This window comes from Anolis carolinensis, chromosome 5 (genome assembly GCF_035594765.1).
Source record: "Anolis carolinensis isolate JA03-04 chromosome 5, rAnoCar3.1.pri, whole genome shotgun sequence".
Taxonomy (NCBI): domain Eukaryota; kingdom Metazoa; phylum Chordata; class Lepidosauria; order Squamata; family Dactyloidae; genus Anolis; species Anolis carolinensis.
Window position 1 is genome coordinate 57057766 of NC_085845.1, and position 17607 is coordinate 57075372.

Here is a 17607-nt window from a genome sequence, read left to right on the forward strand (position 1 = left end):
GCTAAATAGTTTGGGAACCACTAGTCTAAAGCATAAATGGACAAAGTGGGGGTTGGGCTTACATTCAAACACATAGAACTTCTTGAAGCACACCTTTTAAACTTTTTAACATTTTAAAAAATCCAGCCATTTATATATTAATTAATTCAAACCTAGGACATGAGTAAAGGGAATAGAAAGTGTGGGTGGGAGCATCTACTAGTGAAGGATGGGATTATAAATTGGGATGGGAGTGAGGGGGGAAAGGGAGGGAAGGCTGCATTTGCACAACCTTTGCTTGCCATAGTGTAGCAATTTCAGCTAGCACTGCAGATAAGAAGGTTCATGCCCAGTGAGCTTCCACTAAACTAGATCAGCCAGAACAGAAAACAAAGAACTCCGTGTTGAAGGTAAACTACAGAGGTTGATTACAATTTGGCCAAAAGGGATACAAGTACCAAGTCACCATTCAAAATGTGCAAGCATATCTTTTCAGCAATATACAAGACATTTTATACACTTTTGACAGCTATTCAGACTTTCAATGACTCCTTCAAATTGGCTGAGAAGTGGCTTGACTAGGATCCATGCAGAGATTGACTGGGGGTTTCCTCGATATCACAGACAGGAGTGGGGAATCCCCATGGTGGGAAGAACAGCTGGATATTGGTAAGTTTAAAGGTCTAGTCTATTGCAGAGATGCCCTCTTGGAGGGTGGAGAACTGAAGAGGATGATGGCATGGGTATGCAGGTGCTTCTTTGATTGATATAAGTGTCAGTTCTGAGAAGAAAAAGGTGCAAGACCCAGAAAACAAAAGATGGTAATTCTGGGTGACCAAAGGCTAGGCTGCCCTTTGAAAAGGTTAATGTATTCCTATTTGTTTTAGCCTTCTCTTCTGTGCGAACCATAAGCTCCCAGTCACATTTAAACAGGCAAACGTATAAACATGGCCCTGGTGATAAAGGGATTATCTGTCTCACATACATCTGGTGGGTGGCATGTAGTCCATGGGCCACACATTTCCAATCTCTGACAAAGAAACAGAAACCAAATTGTGTAAGTATGACTGAGAGAGAAATGGAAGATTTTCACAACGGAAAAGAGTACTACACATAGATGTCTTTAATAACATAATTTATTTGCTCTTCCTGGAACATAAAGCAACAACTAAAGGCATAGAGAAAAGGAGAGGCTGCAATTTGTAGTGCCCTCTTAGAAGTCAGTGGTGGCCTTCTAACCTTTTTTTTTTGCCTCAGATTGAAGTCATTTACTTTTATTCCTCCTCTAAGACCTGCTAACAATGAAGTCTTCTGACCTTACCTCTAAAAAGAGACTCTATATAAAAGAAAGTTGGTTAATTGAATAGAAAACTTTGTTCACTGGACAGTGTAAAGGAAAGCAAAACAGGAGGCATTTGTAAAGAAGAGACTGACATGGTTAAGCCAGTACTTTATAATAAGCATATTCAAGGCAATTGCAGTTATGGCTGTGAGTAACATGAAAATGTCCAGGGGTCAAGACTGGCAGTCAGCCTAAAAGTTTGAATCTCCTAGCATTATATGACACAGTAGGCCTGGAATATGGATTAGGTAAAAACTGGATAATATATTATTGAATACTATAGTTAGATTTGTTCATGTAATCATATTTCCTATTTCTATGTATGATTGTGAAAGCTGGGTAGTGAAGAAAGCTAACAGGAAGAAAATCAACTACTTCAAAATGTGGTGCTGGAGAAGAGTCCAATGGTTACTGTGAACTGCTAAAAAGACTAATAAATTAGTCCCAGGAGCAACTCCAGTCTAAACTCTCCCGAGCAGCAAATATGATTAAACATAGATTGTCATATTTTTACCATATTATTAGAATACATGATTGACTAGAACATACATTAATGCTTGGTAAGGTGGAAGGTAGTAGGAAAAGGAGATCTCATTCCAGCTGGATAGACTCCATCAAAAAAAAACTATAACTCTGAGTCTGCCAAAAACTGAGTAGGGCTTTTAAGGGTAAGGGGACTTAGAGGTCTCTCATTCATAGGACCACCACAAATTGGAGTTGGCTTGGTATCACTTAAAAATTAATGGCAGTAAAAACAAGGAAATGGAAGATGTCTTGATTTGTTGGTTGGTTGAATTTAAATCCCACCTTTGTCCCCAGATGGGATCCAAAGAGACTTTTTCCTTTTCTCTTTCCAAATCCCTCCTTCTAGGAACCTGAAAAGCTCTACAGAATTTGTGTTCTAAGCCAGCTGCAGCCCTAAACAGGACCATCTCTCTCTCTTAAGCATAAACATTGAGATGTTAAAGATCCAGAACATTTTCTTGTGGATTCCAAAATTTGCTGTTAAACTCAGTCAGGGGTATGGAGGAAATATTCTGTAACTATCCGGTGCTTGTCCAAAGGTACACTTTTTTATGGACTCAGATATGTAAGGGGTATTAATTTTATGTCCTAGTTTAAGTGTATTTTAGAAGAATAAATATATATTTTCTCTTGGATAATTATTCTTGCAACCCACACACACACATATATATGGTGACTACAAAATGATGTGCTATACATTTCTTATATTTTGTTTTTCTTCAACTTTATTTTATTAACAGCCTTTTAATTCTGGGTTTTTTATTTTTACATTACAAGTATGAAACGGTGAATGGTAATTTCTTATGTGTCAAGAGGATTAGCTAGACTTTCTTTTCTTTTTGTTGACAGGCAAATCAACTCACTTAGGCAGGGAAGTTTACTGATAAGATTCTCCTGTGTGTGTGCTGTCATTAATTTGTCATTTTTGTGACTGCGAGGCATGCAAGCATCCCTAGGATGCTAAAGAATTAAGAAATTAATTCTCCTACTGATGTGATGACAATGCAGAGAGCTGCCTTCAAAGAAAGATCAAATGTAAGAATGGTATCAAAAGAGCAGGAGTTCAATATCCACAAAAATGCTGTGCTTTTTTACCCACTAGGCAGGCAAAGAAGGATGCATTATTTGCCCACAGCCAGTTTTGGGCATGAACAAATAAGAAAAATGAACATATGAGCTGTAGAAAATAATCTCACTGTGTGTATTGAAGAGTTATAAAAAAAACCCTCTTAGTAAGATTTCTGATAATTAAATAATTTGGAGGTGCTTAGCTTTTCCCCTTTGCAGTCCAACATTAGACAAAAACTTCAGAAGAAATCTAAATGCTGCTTCTCGTGCCAGAGTTCATATGGGGAGAGCCACTAGAAACACTGATGTGGTTCCCAGTTATTTATCCCAATACCTCATTTTCCTCACTAATAATGAACAAAGTAATAAAGATAATTTTGCAATTAATATTTGTCTTTTTGTTTTACTTAACTATTGAATTACTTTATGACAAAAAATCCACATGTAAGCATGCCCCCTAAACAACACTTTTCCCAACACCTATCATTATGTCATTATTGATTTTGTGTAATCTTATAGACGACAAATGCTGTCTCTGATCTGTTTAATACCTGTAGTTGCTACTACAGTAGAGTCTTGCTTATCCAACATAAATGGCTGGCAGAACATCGGATAAATGAAAATATCGGATAATACGGATAATCAGATAATCTGAGAGTTGAAGTCCATATCTCTGTCCTGACAGAGATCAGTGGAGAGTAAGTTCTCCTTCCGTCAAGGAGAGAACTCACTCACCCCTGATGGAAGAAAGAGCAACAAACAAGGAATTGTAATGAAAAGGTAGACATTACACTTACACATATCCTCAAGACAACTTTTTCTTTTCTCTTCCATATTTCCTATAAACTCCCACGTAGCCATGGCCCCTCCTTCCAACTTGGACTGAACCATTGCTGTTTGTGGCAGGGGGGGGGGAGGCAGAACCATTATGCTCTGGCCCATCCTTCAGAGTCCGCACAGTGGTACTGGCCAAAATGGGGAAGAAGGAAAGACATGTCTTCTAATGGGAAAATTCTGGAGGAAAAGGGGGGTGGCTGTGTTGGATAGGCTAGGAAAGAAGATTGGATAAGTGAAGGATGGATAAGTGAGACTATATTGCATCTTTTACTTCCAGTATCATATACAATATGACCCTAAAGAGCAGCAGTAGACAAGTGGGGAGAAAGTAATGGGTGCATATCTTGCTTCTGGGCATACTTCCTACAGTAGGTATCTAGTTAACCATTGTGGAAAATAAGGTGATAGATTAAATAGGTGCTTATTCTTATAAAAGAAAGCACATTTTCTGTAAAAACACAGACTTACCCTCAAGTGCATAAATGTTGGCTTATTGAACCAAATAAGTTTTACAGTAGTATATTGAGCCCTTCACACACAGAATCATACAAACTGCTTTGAAGGTTTTCTTTTGGGGCCCTTGACAGGTCACAATGAATAGTTGAAGGGCTGCAATTCAATCTGTTGTGTTACAAGTTTGACAGGCCTATATACTGCTTTAGAATTTCTAATGATAAATATTGCTCACTTTTGAGTCTTTTTTTGCGGAGGGTGGAAGCAATGACATGTTCATAATCTGACTTTACTAGCTCAGTGTAGAGATAGACAGGAAGATATTAATCATTGTATGCTCAAGATTATCATCACATCATCACACAAGATGATTTAGTATCGTAAATGTGCCATAAGTTATGAGCTAGTTTTGAGGAGAACATAATCACATGCCATCTGTGGTCAACAACACTGGGCAGTTGACAAGGATGGAACATACAGTATAGATGATCACTAGAGGCATATGGGAATTTTATTGTTCTGATTGCCTTTGCTTCCTGCTTGCTTTTTCTTTTTACTTGTCCAAAATCGAAGATATGAACACGTGTCAAAAGTGAAAAATGGGACAACATCTCCAGCTTACTTGTCTTCCAAGTGTCCTTCACACCTAGGCAACAGTGATAATTGAGTGAGTGAATGATGGCAAGAAGAAAGGAGATCCTCGAGACCCTATTATTCAATGAGATCTTGAAACTAGTACCGATTCCACTTAATTCACATTTACAATATTTTGATGTATGATAGCTTCTGGCACAAAAGAACATTGAAACTTCACAAAGGCATAAAATAGTTTAGGATCTGTATATCCAAAGGATCGTATATTGCTGGAACAACATAACCTTATATTCATGTCAATGTCAGAAACTTCTCCAGGTCCTCCTATCATCTGAGGTACATCATGTGATGACCAAAGACAAGCCTTCTAAGCAGTAGCCCTTATTTGTGGAATTTCCTTGAAGAGAGATTTGCCAACAGCCAACATTGCTATATATTTAGTTCCAGGCAAAAAAAACAACAAAACTCATTTATTGTCCCAGGCTTTAACAAATCATGTTATTATATTACTGTGTTTTAGGATGGAATTGATTTTTGAAAAATCAATTGAAATAAAAGAATTTGCAATGTACAAGATAGAATGTCCTCCATTGATGCCACTTATGTTGGACACACACACATATTTATATATATAATATTTGAACTGTGGTGTTGGAGGCAAATTCTGAGAGTGCTTAGAGAAAGCTTAGAGAAGAGAATGATGCTGGGGAAGAAGGAAGGAAAAAGGAAGAGGGGTCGACCAAGGGCAAGATGGATGGATGGTATCCTTGAAATGACTGGCTTGACCCTGAAGGAGCTTGGGGTGTCGGCGGCCAACAGGAAACTCTGGGCTGGTCCATGAGGTCACGAAGTGTTGGAAGCGACTGAACAAATAAACAACAACAACAACAACAACAACACACACACACACACGCATAAATAGGTGCAGAGCCGGCCCTAGGTATTTTTCAAGTGTAGGCGAACAGAATTTTGGCGCCCCCCCCAAACCAATCACTGAAAAATAAAAGCGTTGGATAAGCGAAAATGTTGGATAATAAGGAAGTATAAAGGAAAAGCCTATAAAACATCAAATTACATTATGATTTTAAAAATTAAGCACCAAAACATCATGTTTTACAACAAATCAATAGAAAAAGCAGTTCAATACATGGTAATGTTATGTAGGAATTACTATATTTGCAAATTTAGCACTAAACATTGAACAGGGATATAGGGCAGTGTGGACTTAGATAACCCAGATAGCCCTCAGTATTAAAAAAAAAAACCTCTAAAATCAGGACAATAAATAAAGAACAACACTCTGAAAACAGAAGAAATCCAGACAGTAAACAATCAGGGACAGCTAACTCCTCCCAAAAAAAAGATTCTCCCAGGCAAGAAGAAGCCAGGCCTTGAAGCCACAGGGCCATTAAATGCTAATCAAGGTGATTAATTACAACATTCACACCTGCTTCAAAGAAAAGTTCTTTCTCCCACCCTGGACCTTCTACAGATATATAAACCCCACATACCTAGCTTCCAAGTTCCTACAGACCTCACAATCTCTGAAGGCCCCAAAGGTGGGCTTGCGTGGTGCGAAGGTGAGTCTGCGCTGGCCGGAAGGCCCAGCGCGGCCGCTGGAAGGCCCGAAAGAGAAGGAGGTGGAGAGTGGTGCCCTCCTCCCAGGACGATGGTGCCCCCGGGACGAGGCGCCACAGGCAAATGCCTATTTCGCCTTATGGTTGGACCGCCTCTGAATAGGTGCATATACTGATATACATAAAATTAAATATATCTATTCTGACACAAGCATGATTGATAGCAGTGAGTTTCTGAGGAGACATGTGGTCCAAAAGAATTTCATACATTTTTCATGTTCAATCAAGTTCAGTTAAGAATCACAAAATGCCTGATAAGAAAAAAGGATCCATACAAGATATTTGATTCTTTGTGAAATGCTTCTCTCCCAGTTTCTTAGATTGGAAGGAAAATTGCATATCTTCATTGAATTAATCACACCAATCAGTTCAATGTCATTTCCATCATAGGCGCACAGGCCACAGTTTTGATCTTTTTAAAGAAAACTGAAAATATCCAGTGGATTTCAGGCTGTGTTCTGGGGAGATGCTCATATCTTTTGCACATCCAGCTTGGCCCTCACACCTTGCTGTCCTCTCAGTTGTCAATTAGGTGGAGGCTAAAAGGAAGAAGTTAAATTAATATTGTCTAAAACAGACAGAGACGTCTCAACAAATGAAGGAGGAGGGAAAGAGAACGGCAGCAGCAGCTACAGCCACCTGGCTGAGAGCCCTTGGGACCCACTTCCCTGCCATCTCCCCCAGACATTCTTTGCTAGCTCAAAATGTCAAATGATCTGCCCAGCAAGTATTTTGCAAGTGTATGCATTGAAGTGCTTGAACATTATTCCTTCTCTTCTCTCTCTCATCCATATAGGCACATTAAACTTATTGATTGCTGGGAAGCTCTGTAAGCTTTTAATATTGACATGCTGTTTATAAAACGGGGCATACTGTATATCTGTACAAAGACAATCCAAGAAATAATGAACTAACAGGAATGTCTGAGTCTTAATGTTGCACTCTAGTGACTATTAGATATAGATCAGTCCCCAAGATAACCAGATCTCAAGATAACATTAAACATTACAGCACTAACAACATATACATCTCTGTATTAAGGGGTGGAACAGAACTCTCAAGAGGGAAAAGCTGTATCCAAACATTTAGTAAAAACTCATATATGCAGAACCAGTTGTATCCTGAGCCAGAGAGACTTTGTTCATCGAAAACAAGAACTGTGGTCTTTAACCTCATTCACTCCTTTATGCTTTCTCTTGTGCCACTTGAGTCCACAATTGAATGCATAATAAAAGTGTTATTGCTTTGTTGCACTTAAAGATAATTTCGTTCTGATAGCTAATTTAATCTTCATCATTAAAATGCCACTTCAGATTGTTTAAAGTTTTAAAATTTGTAGGAAACTATCACTTCAGGAAACGTATTGAATGACATGTCCCAATTCGTATTTCCATGGCAGCTCATTCTTAAAATGTGGTTGATTTAGTGGATGAGTCCATTTTTACCTTTTTTTAGCTATTTCTGCACATGTATTGTTGATATGATTCACAATTCAGTGTGGGATTTATAGTCTGAAAACTATGTTCAGTATGATCCATCATCATAAATATTTCACTCATTGGAACCTGTATTAGTGCAGAGAGGTTGCACTGGGCATATATAAGTAAACCATGATTCAACTAATGAAATATTCACAGTATTAGTGGTATAGAAGACCTGGTACATGATTCAATCAGTATGGTATTATAAGTGAAAATGGTCATAGTGATGAAATGCTAGCTTGCTTCATGGATGAACATAACGTTTTAGAACAAAGATATGAAAATTTGGTTTATTATATTTGACTGGTCTCCCCACCCCCACAAAGCCCATATCTACCCATTTGAATCTTAATCTGAGCTTTCATTCATATAAAATGTGTGTACAATTTTAATGCATTGGTTAAATGAATACATTATGATTGCACTAGCTCTCAAGCCAGAGTTCAATGTCTAGAGGTTTGTTAGTAGTCTGTAGCTGCAGTAGTCATAATTCAAGCCTAGTATTATATATTTTGGCAGCAATTCTCCAGAGTTTTAGACAGAGACCTTTTACCTCACCTACTACATTCTACATGCAGAACACGTGTGCCACCCTTAACAGGAGTGACATTATGAAGATCCACTGGGGTCACAACTATATGATAAAACACACACAGGGAAGCAATCATTTGTACATCATCTAAACAGCCTGGCCTCAAATATTCAGCAACCCTATATTTCTAGCAGAATAATATTTTAGAAATCTAAAATCTTTAAAAGTATTATCATTTCTCAGCATACATATGCCACTAAAGTAATGTACAATAAATGGATGAGAAGAGGAAATAGCTTCTGGATGTTTGGGTCCAAGGACATGGCAATTAATTGTTGCTGTTGTGTGCTTTCAAGTCACCCAAAGTGACCCAAAGGTGAAGCTATCACAAGACTTGCTTGGAAATTTGTTCTGGAAGGATTTGCTTTTGCCTTCCTATGAGATTTAGAAAGCGTGACTTGTATAAGGTCACCTAGTAGATTTCTATGGTCAAGTGGGAATTCAAACCTTGCTCTCCAGAGTTGCAGTCCAACACTCAAGCCACTACACCACAGTCAACAATAGCTTTTAATGTGAAAAGGATTTGGATCTAACCCCACTTCAGTTAAAAAATAATTAATTGCTTCTTCCTGAGTCTCTCACGCATAGACAGTCTAAAATAAGCAGCAGACAAAAAAGTTACCTCAGCATTTGGTAATTCTGTTACAGTGCACAAGTTAGCTGTATAAACCACCAGAAAGTCGATTTCTTCTTTTGTTAAACAGATAAGCAATATTCTATTTCATGTCTTTAATCATCACAGCATTCTATCTACTTCCAGAATATTGCGCAACTATTTTTGTCAGAAAGATCTAAAGTAATTCCAGATAAAAAGTTTGGGATACATATCAAACTGTGTTGCTTTTTCTGTTTGTTTTGTTGTAGCCTCCATGAATTTCCTTGGAATTTTGCCCCACTGCACCTAGGACTTCAAGCACAATTATCATGCATTCCTCCCTGATCACGCCCCCTCTTCAGGGTGGATCAATAAACGGGCACACTCTTCAAATAATCCAATGACAGTTTATTAAGGTTTTCCGTGATGGATCAACCAGAGAGGGGATCCTAGCCAGACACTTTTGAAACCAATCAGGAATTGGTGCAGGAGTCTTGAATAGCTGCCAAAATATAGTAACTATATATACACACGTAATATTAAGGAGTGTTGATTTCTGGGAGTGCTTCTGCACTATGAAGTTTGTGCGATTTGGCACTGCTTTGGCTGCTGTGGATCGGTGTGATGGAGTCCTGGTATTTGTTGTTTGGTGAGGTACCAGCTTTTTTTTGTCAGAAAATGCTACAGACCTTGTGCATCTGCCACTCCTAGGATTCCATGGCATTGGGCCGTGGCAGTTGGGGTAGTGCCAGGCTGCATTGACTTTATAGTGTAGAGGCATCCTCAGGAGACAATTTGTTAAAATGCATTGCTCATATCAAAAAGGAAAAGTTTCATGTATAATTATGGTTTTGGTAGTATTGCACCTGGAAAATCAAAATGTGCAATCATAGATTTTGTGTGATTTATAGCCTATTTCTGCTCATGCTTTGCTGAAAGTTCTATTCCTTTCCCTACATTTAGAGATGTGCCTTGCTATGGCTTTGTGTATAATCCATTTCTGTTATGGACTGTAATGTAATTATATATATTTCCCTCTAAACAAACAAACAAACAATCCATGTAATAATTATGCTATAGATTCAAAATCGTGATATGGCAGTTCTTTGGAGTGTGTCTCTGCTGACATCTTTGGCCATTGAGAATAAAACTCTCTGATTTTGCCTTCAACCCATCTGTGACTCATTTAGTCTTCTGGAATGCTTGACACACTGGGCCCCTGAACCCATGGTTTTAGCAGAGATGAAATCACCTAACAAAGGGACACTGATCTGAAGTGACTGTTAGCTGACACATGGCTTGATGAAAGCAAAATAATTATATTATTACTTTAAAAGCTGTTTTAAATGTTGTCTTGTTAAATACCTTTCTCTTACTGAAATTATTTACAGTTTTATCCTGGAATTCTTCTAAATTCTTTTTATTATACACAGTCCTCAAATTCCGTAACACAGAAAAAACCACTACCAAATCTTAACTAAGCTTTCATTTGTACAAAGCTTGAGTATTGCTGGACAAAATTCAACAGTACTCAATCATTCTGTCCCTTTCGCATTGGAAGAATGTAGTATTTGAGGGCTGATACAGTTGGGAATGTCTGTATCAAAAGAAGGGAAACTGGAAATGTGATTGAGTTTGGGTGTCTGTCATATACAGTTGAATTATTAGTCATTCAAAGTTTGGGAACACAATTTTCATATTATGCAAATGATCACAATTATAAATATTCATATTAAATATCAATATGCTATGAGGATTGAAGCCTGATGCTGTCATGGTGAGACTATTGCATGGAAACACAGCAATAATGCAAATATTATTGAAAAGTGTTCATTTATTTTGCTGAAAAATGTTGCACCCAGACTATCTGGTGTGTGTTATATGGGCATATTGCACTGGAAAAATCATCACAGCAAGAATTAAGTTGTTGATTCTTATGTAGAAAACCCTAAATGGCTTCCATACAACTTTATGCAAGCTCTTGATATCATTATCAATAAAATTAGGCTACCGGGGAACACAGGGCAGAGTCATTTCTGTGGTAGCACCCCATCTGTCACTGTCCTACAGTTAAAATGCACTGGTTTTCAATCTCACCTCTTTCCCCAAAGTATACACCACAGGGATAGCCTTCTCTCTCACACAAATTTCCTTCACCTTCTGCACAGTGTTGTAATTTTTTAAATTGCTAATATTTTAGATTTCAGTCAACAATCCTTGTAAAACACTTTTTAAGTAGATGTGGTTGCACTGAACAAATAATTCAGGTATATAGCATATAATTTAATGTGTTTATGGATCTTTTCTTTCAACATGCCCACAATCTATCTTCACGACTTGCTACTTTAATCTTTACCTGTTTTAATCCAAAACCTAACCCTATTATAACTACCAACTTCTTTACAACATTTTTATGGTATCACTCACTCCATTATCTCTATAAATTAACAACCACATGCAAATGTATCCAAAATCCTAGTTCTACCACTTAATCTTCATCTACAATGTGACTGTGCTAAAATACTGCCAGAAACTAAACTGTCTCTCTACCAGTGTTAGTTACTACAAGACTGTTTCCTTCACAAGAATATGTAAAAATTTATTGAAGCTTACTTTTTTCTTTTAAATGACATTAACTAAACTCCTAAACTATTTTTTCTTCAGGCTATGCTACCTAATAGTATAGGGCAGGGGTCCACAAACGAAGGCTTGCAGGCCAGATGTGGCCCTCCAACGTCATTTATTGCTCCTCACCTTTAACTTGAAACAACTTGAAAGCTCACACCAACAATTTTAATTATCTTGGCTATCTCATCAGCTGAAAGCAGGCCCACACTTCCCATTGAAATACTGTTAAGTATATGTCAGTTAAAACTGTTCTTCATTTTAAATATTATATTGTTCTTTATGCTTTTGCACTACAAATAAGATATGTGCAGTTTGCATAGGAATTTGTTCATGGTTCACTATAGTCTGGCTCCCCAACAGTCTGAAAGACCATGAACTGGCCCTCTATTTAAAAAGTTTGAGGACCTCTGCCTAGTCAGTTCTCTGTTTTAAATGATCCTGACTGTATTCCAATCCTAAACATATTACTTCCTTAATTGTATTCCATTATCAACAACATTTCAACTAACAAAATAATACTTTCAACCAACAAAAGAATGTAACTACTTCTCAAATATTGATAAAAAAGCAATATGGAATCCGAATGAAAAAAAATCTCATTTCATTTCCTGTAAATAGCAGGAATATATTCTCTATGAATAAACTGGAAAATCCAGTGGGAAAAATGTATAGGTTAATCATGTACACATCTGTTGCAAAGGGGGCGGAAAGATGAATATTTAAGTGTCATGATAAAGACAACATTTGGCATACACTGTTCAGATGAATATATTATCAAGCATGTTTAATAATTAAGCTGATCTTATGCTTTACATAGCAGTTCTAAGAAGATGAAGCCAGCTACTTTGATCTTCTCCCTCATGACTTCTAGCTCACTTGTGTTTTTTTCCTGATATTTTCAAGCAGAACATATTCTGCAAATCAAGTAAGCTCTTGCACTTTTTTATATATAAAAAAGGGACAGGATCCAAACAGAATATGGGGTAGAAATTTCAAGTGTCTGTTTCAGCATGTTCGATGAGGCTATGAAAAACCCACAAAAACTTTTGGAAACAATAAAGAAGTAATTATATAGATTGAAAGTTCATTTAGACAGGAAGACCGATTTTTTCTGTATCGTGACAATACAAAGCTCAGTGCATTGTTTATCTAACAAACGAAACAAATGTTTTTCTTAGTCTTTATGGGTTCTCAGTTTATAACACTTAAATCAAACTTCTTCTCATGTTTATAGGTAAGATAAATATCAAGCTCAATGCGCTATTCTAGGAATAATGCACAGTCAAGAAAAAACCAGCCAAGCAGACTTTTAACACTATCAGTTCTTCCCACTTTTGGGAAAAATAACTTCTCATTAGCATTCAAACCAGGCCCAATTAAGCTTGTTAGCTAATGGTTATCCTAGCACAGGGACTGGAAACTCCAGATGTAGTTTAAATGCAACTGCCTTCAACCCAGTCTATATTGGTTAGAACTGATAAGATTTATAGTCCAACAATAAATAGACACGCTTCCCACATCTCCACATTTAACAGTAATATTTCCAGTGCTGTGGAAGATGACAGCTATGTTAGTTATAGGCCTCTCTGTCAATGAAACAACCATAAATGGTTTCTGCTACAAATCTTGTGTACCGTGTTATATGAAACAACATGCTTCCAAGGTGATAGAATGACACATCATCATAATGTAACTTTTAGTCTACCGTGTTTCCCCGAAAATAAGACAGTGTCTTATATTAATTTTTGCTCCCAAAGATGCTCTAGGTCTTATTTTCAGGTGATGTCTTATTTTTCCATGAAGAATTCACATTGTTGAACAAAAAAATGAACATTTATTATATGCTGTACAGTAGTTGTCATCACAAACCAGCATAACCAAACAAACTGAATCTTATCAAGAATTTCTTGTTACTGCCATTATTTCTATGTACAACAATCTATAGTATGTACATTTACCAATCCTGCATGCTCTGGTGTTCTGTTTGGCAGGCATGCTTCAAAAAAAAAAACTTTGCTAGGCCTTACTTTCGGGGGAGGCCTTATATTTAGCAATTCAGCAAAACCTCTACTAGGTCTTATTTTCTGGGGATGTCTTATTTTCAGGGAAACAGGGTAGTTGACATAATTAAGGAATAATTACATGTGTGCATACCTGAGCGAGACAAACTGCACTGTTGTGTAAGGACTTCAATATGTAGGCAAGTTCTGACAGTAAACTTCCAGACCAATATTACAAGTTTGGAAAAAACAAAACAAAAACAGAACAATGGAGAGCAGAACAGAGCCTGTGACTCTGTATGTGTATAAACTCCATACAGAAACTTTAGAATACGCAGAAGGAGACTTAAGTACAATTTTCATCACCATCTCTTTTGTATCAAAACAAGTCAGAACTCCTCATCCTCAGAATCTCAGGGTGCATCCACATGGGCCAGAAAATCTGGGGCATTGCTACTTTAAACTAGTCCTGGATTCTGTCATGGTGTTGACACCACTTTGATCCCAAACCACACCAGTAGTAGAAGTGGAGTTCTTACTGCCCACTCTGGCTGAATCTGAATTGGTCCCGCCAGACAGCCACCCTTATCTTTTTTTGTTTTTTTGACACCACTGCAGAGACCATGGAGATCCAAAGAGCAAAGGGAAAGTGTGATGGTGTCACTGGCCCAGGTAGGAGCCGTGGTGGTGCAATGAGTCCGCGAGATGATGTGAGCTCCTGTCTGTCAGCTCTAGCTTGCGGGAACATGACAAAGCCTCCCAGCAGGATGGTAACACATCCGAGTGTCCCCTGGGCAATGTCTCTGTAGACAGTCAATTCTTTCACACCAGAAGCAACTTGCAGTATGTCCTCAAGTCACTTCTAACATGATAAAAGCCCTAATGTGGAGTGAAACCATGCACTTCAGGCTATATGGTCCGTGTAGATGGTTAAGAGCTGACTGTGGCTTGAAAACTTTCATTAAAATGATGGTCTTGTTGAAATCACAGTAAACTGTATGGTGCACATTCTCTAATTTTCCACTACAGAAAAATATTGCCAAGGGTTTGTATCATCTATACCCACAGGAATTATTACAGCATTCTGGTTAAAAGTTGGTTATGAGAGTCTTTATTTTGCAAACTATACATAAACATGAAAAAAGGAAAGAAAACTGTAGTATAGTTTAATGCCACATAAGATAATCATTAAATTCAGTATTAAACCTATTGAAATCAAATGTAAAGAAGAAAAATATTTTTTCTTTCAATTAACTCCAGATAAAAATTAGGGAAAACAGTTAAGTCACAGTTGAAATTAAACAACTGCTTGCATATTATTACATAGGGTCTTTCAGTTTTATTATGGCACAAAGCCACAGGTTTGATATGAATGAAGGTAGTGAAGTTTCAAAAAGTCTACACAATTAATCAACATGCTAACATAAATACAGTGATTAAAATAATTTTCTCTACAGTCAAATTTTGAATGCAAGACTACTTAAGAATTATAATGTATTCTATATGGCAATTACATAACAATGAGTTGGGAGAGAAAATAACCTATTTCTCCATTCCAGCAGCAGTACCTATATTGATATTCAATTTGGAATAGTTGACTATTGCCTAATAATCTTATATCGGTATGCATGCTAAACATCTTCCTATTTCTATTTTGCAAGGCACCTTACAATAACTCTTCTAAAGTTTTGAGCACGTAAACAAAAAGGGCATGACTTTGGAGAGAGGTGGAATTTGTTGGAGTTGGAAAACTAAAACTCCATAGTTAAGTTGAAAAATCTTTCATGGTGCAAGCATAATGATTTTCAAGTCCATTAATAGATAAACATACTCTTTATGTGAAGTTTTCTCATAAAAATATGTAAAACTAAAAAGGTAAAATGATTTAGGCTGCCTGCAAGCATAACAAGCTGGTGTGACATGAACTAAGGAAAAAAATGAAGGCGGGAAAGGGGACGCAAAACTTTAGATCTTCAGAATCTAAGCTTGTCTGGGATTTACTGCATTTAAAACAGTCTAATAATTTCAAAGTCAAAACATAGCAGTTGCAAACACAGAGGAGAACCAGACGACTTCCAAAGCCAAAATTTCTCCATTCCTCTGGTACATAATAAGCTGGAAACACATTATGACCTTAATCATACTTTCCTTATCCTGCCCATGCACATTTTGAGAAAAAATCCACATGGTGTAAAATCACAGATAGTTTTAAGTTGCTTTACTTCTAACAAAGCACCTGCTGGAAGCAGCCACACACAAACATTCCCAAACAGAAGATGTCTTTTCATGGAAGGTTCTAATTTTGCTTGTCCTTATGATTATCTGCACATTTAAGGTTTTTTTTGTTTTGTTTTTGTGTTTTAGTAGCACATACACATTTCTGTCTTCAGGCTAGACCTCCAGTGTGTTTTCTTCTGCTCCATGGCATATAAAAACAACACATAATATAATGATTTTCATTTAAACAAAGAAAGTCTATGACTCCAGCTGCAATATTTCAAATAATCATACAAAATATACATGTTATTTAGAATCCTTTTGACCTTCCAAGGTATAGGGATTTTCTGGGATGTCATCTGGTAAATATTAGAAATAGACAATTTAGTCACAGCTAAAGCATCAAATATATCCTTCATGGTCATCATCGTCATCGTCGTCACCTTCATCCTCATCGTCATCTTCAATTTCATCTTCATCATTGATCATATCTTCATCCTCATCATCTGTCCATTCATGGAAATCACCACTAGCAAAATCACCTGATATTTCTAGCTCAATGGCTACAAAAATAAGAGTTACTTATTAAAATATGTATATCTCATTTGTAAAAGGTAATTTATAATCTGACAATGTATTAAATCAGCAACCTAAAACATTTTATGTTTTTCTTTTAAGACTTAGGGTGCATCTACATTATAGAATTCATAGAGTTTGGTACAGGAGAGTCTCACTTATCCAACATAAACAGGCCGGCAGAACATTGGATAAGTGAAAATGTTGGATAATAAGGAGAGATTAAGGAAAAAGCCTATTAAACATAAAATTACATTATGATTTTACAAATTAAGCACCAAAACATCATGTTTTTCAATAAATTGACAGAAAAAGCAGTTCTATACATGGTAACGTAATGTAGTATTTACTGTATTTATGAATTTAGCACCAAAACATAACAATGTATTGAAAACATTTAACTTTGGCTATTAACAAATTGACTACAAATAAAGATAGAATTGCATAACATGAACTTACAGTAAATCAATTCCATAAAAATTTCAGTCCTTGCTGCCTAGAAAACAGCTGTGGATTCGGGCGGGAGGCAGACTGCATTGGGATTTGGTTTTTGGCGAGGCACCAACACCCTTTTGTAGAGAAGGCTAATGACCTAGTAAAACTGCAATTCCCAGTCATTCCATAGCATTTAGCCATGGCAATTAAAGTGATGTCAAACTGCATAAATTCTACAGTGTAGATGTACCCACAGTTACAGTCATGTTGATCTTGAGTTTCCCAAGGTTAAGAGTAATAACATTGTAATGATCCCGAAAACTACATAATAAAGATTAATACCAACATTTTTCTTGACACAAATCATGTAGGAATTGCTATCGATATATCTGCAAAAGTGATGAAGAATTAATTCATCTGCTGAATGAATGCTAGATGATGTAGGCTGTTTTTCAGATGAAAGAATTGATAAAACAACATCTGAACATTCCTTACCTAAGAGAATGCTATGGAATTCATGGGGTCAACAGGCAACCTGAAGGCATATGCATTCCAACATAGTCATAACTGGCTATTAGAAGCAGTGTCAATTTTTGTGACAAAATTTAGTACTTAAAAAATAAGAAGAGCAATACCAACAAATGGGTC

The 17607-nt window shown here is 36.9% G+C and overlaps 1 protein-coding gene across 2 annotated transcripts in view; it reads right to left on the reverse strand.

Annotated features, from left to right (window-relative positions):
• Positions 1–14819: 14819 nt before the first annotated feature.
• The window catches only part of spock3 (SPARC (osteonectin), cwcv and kazal like domains proteoglycan 3), a 158446-nt gene continuing 155658 nt past the window's right edge, over positions 14820–17607 (reverse strand). For both annotated transcript variants that reach the window (XM_062981360.1, XM_008118132.3), the window contains one exon: positions 14820–16511. In XM_062981360.1, coding sequence (XP_062837430.1) covers positions 16351–16511 — 161 coding nt within the window. In that variant the 3' untranslated portion in view covers positions 14820–16350. The remainder of the gene's footprint in view (positions 16512–17607) is intronic.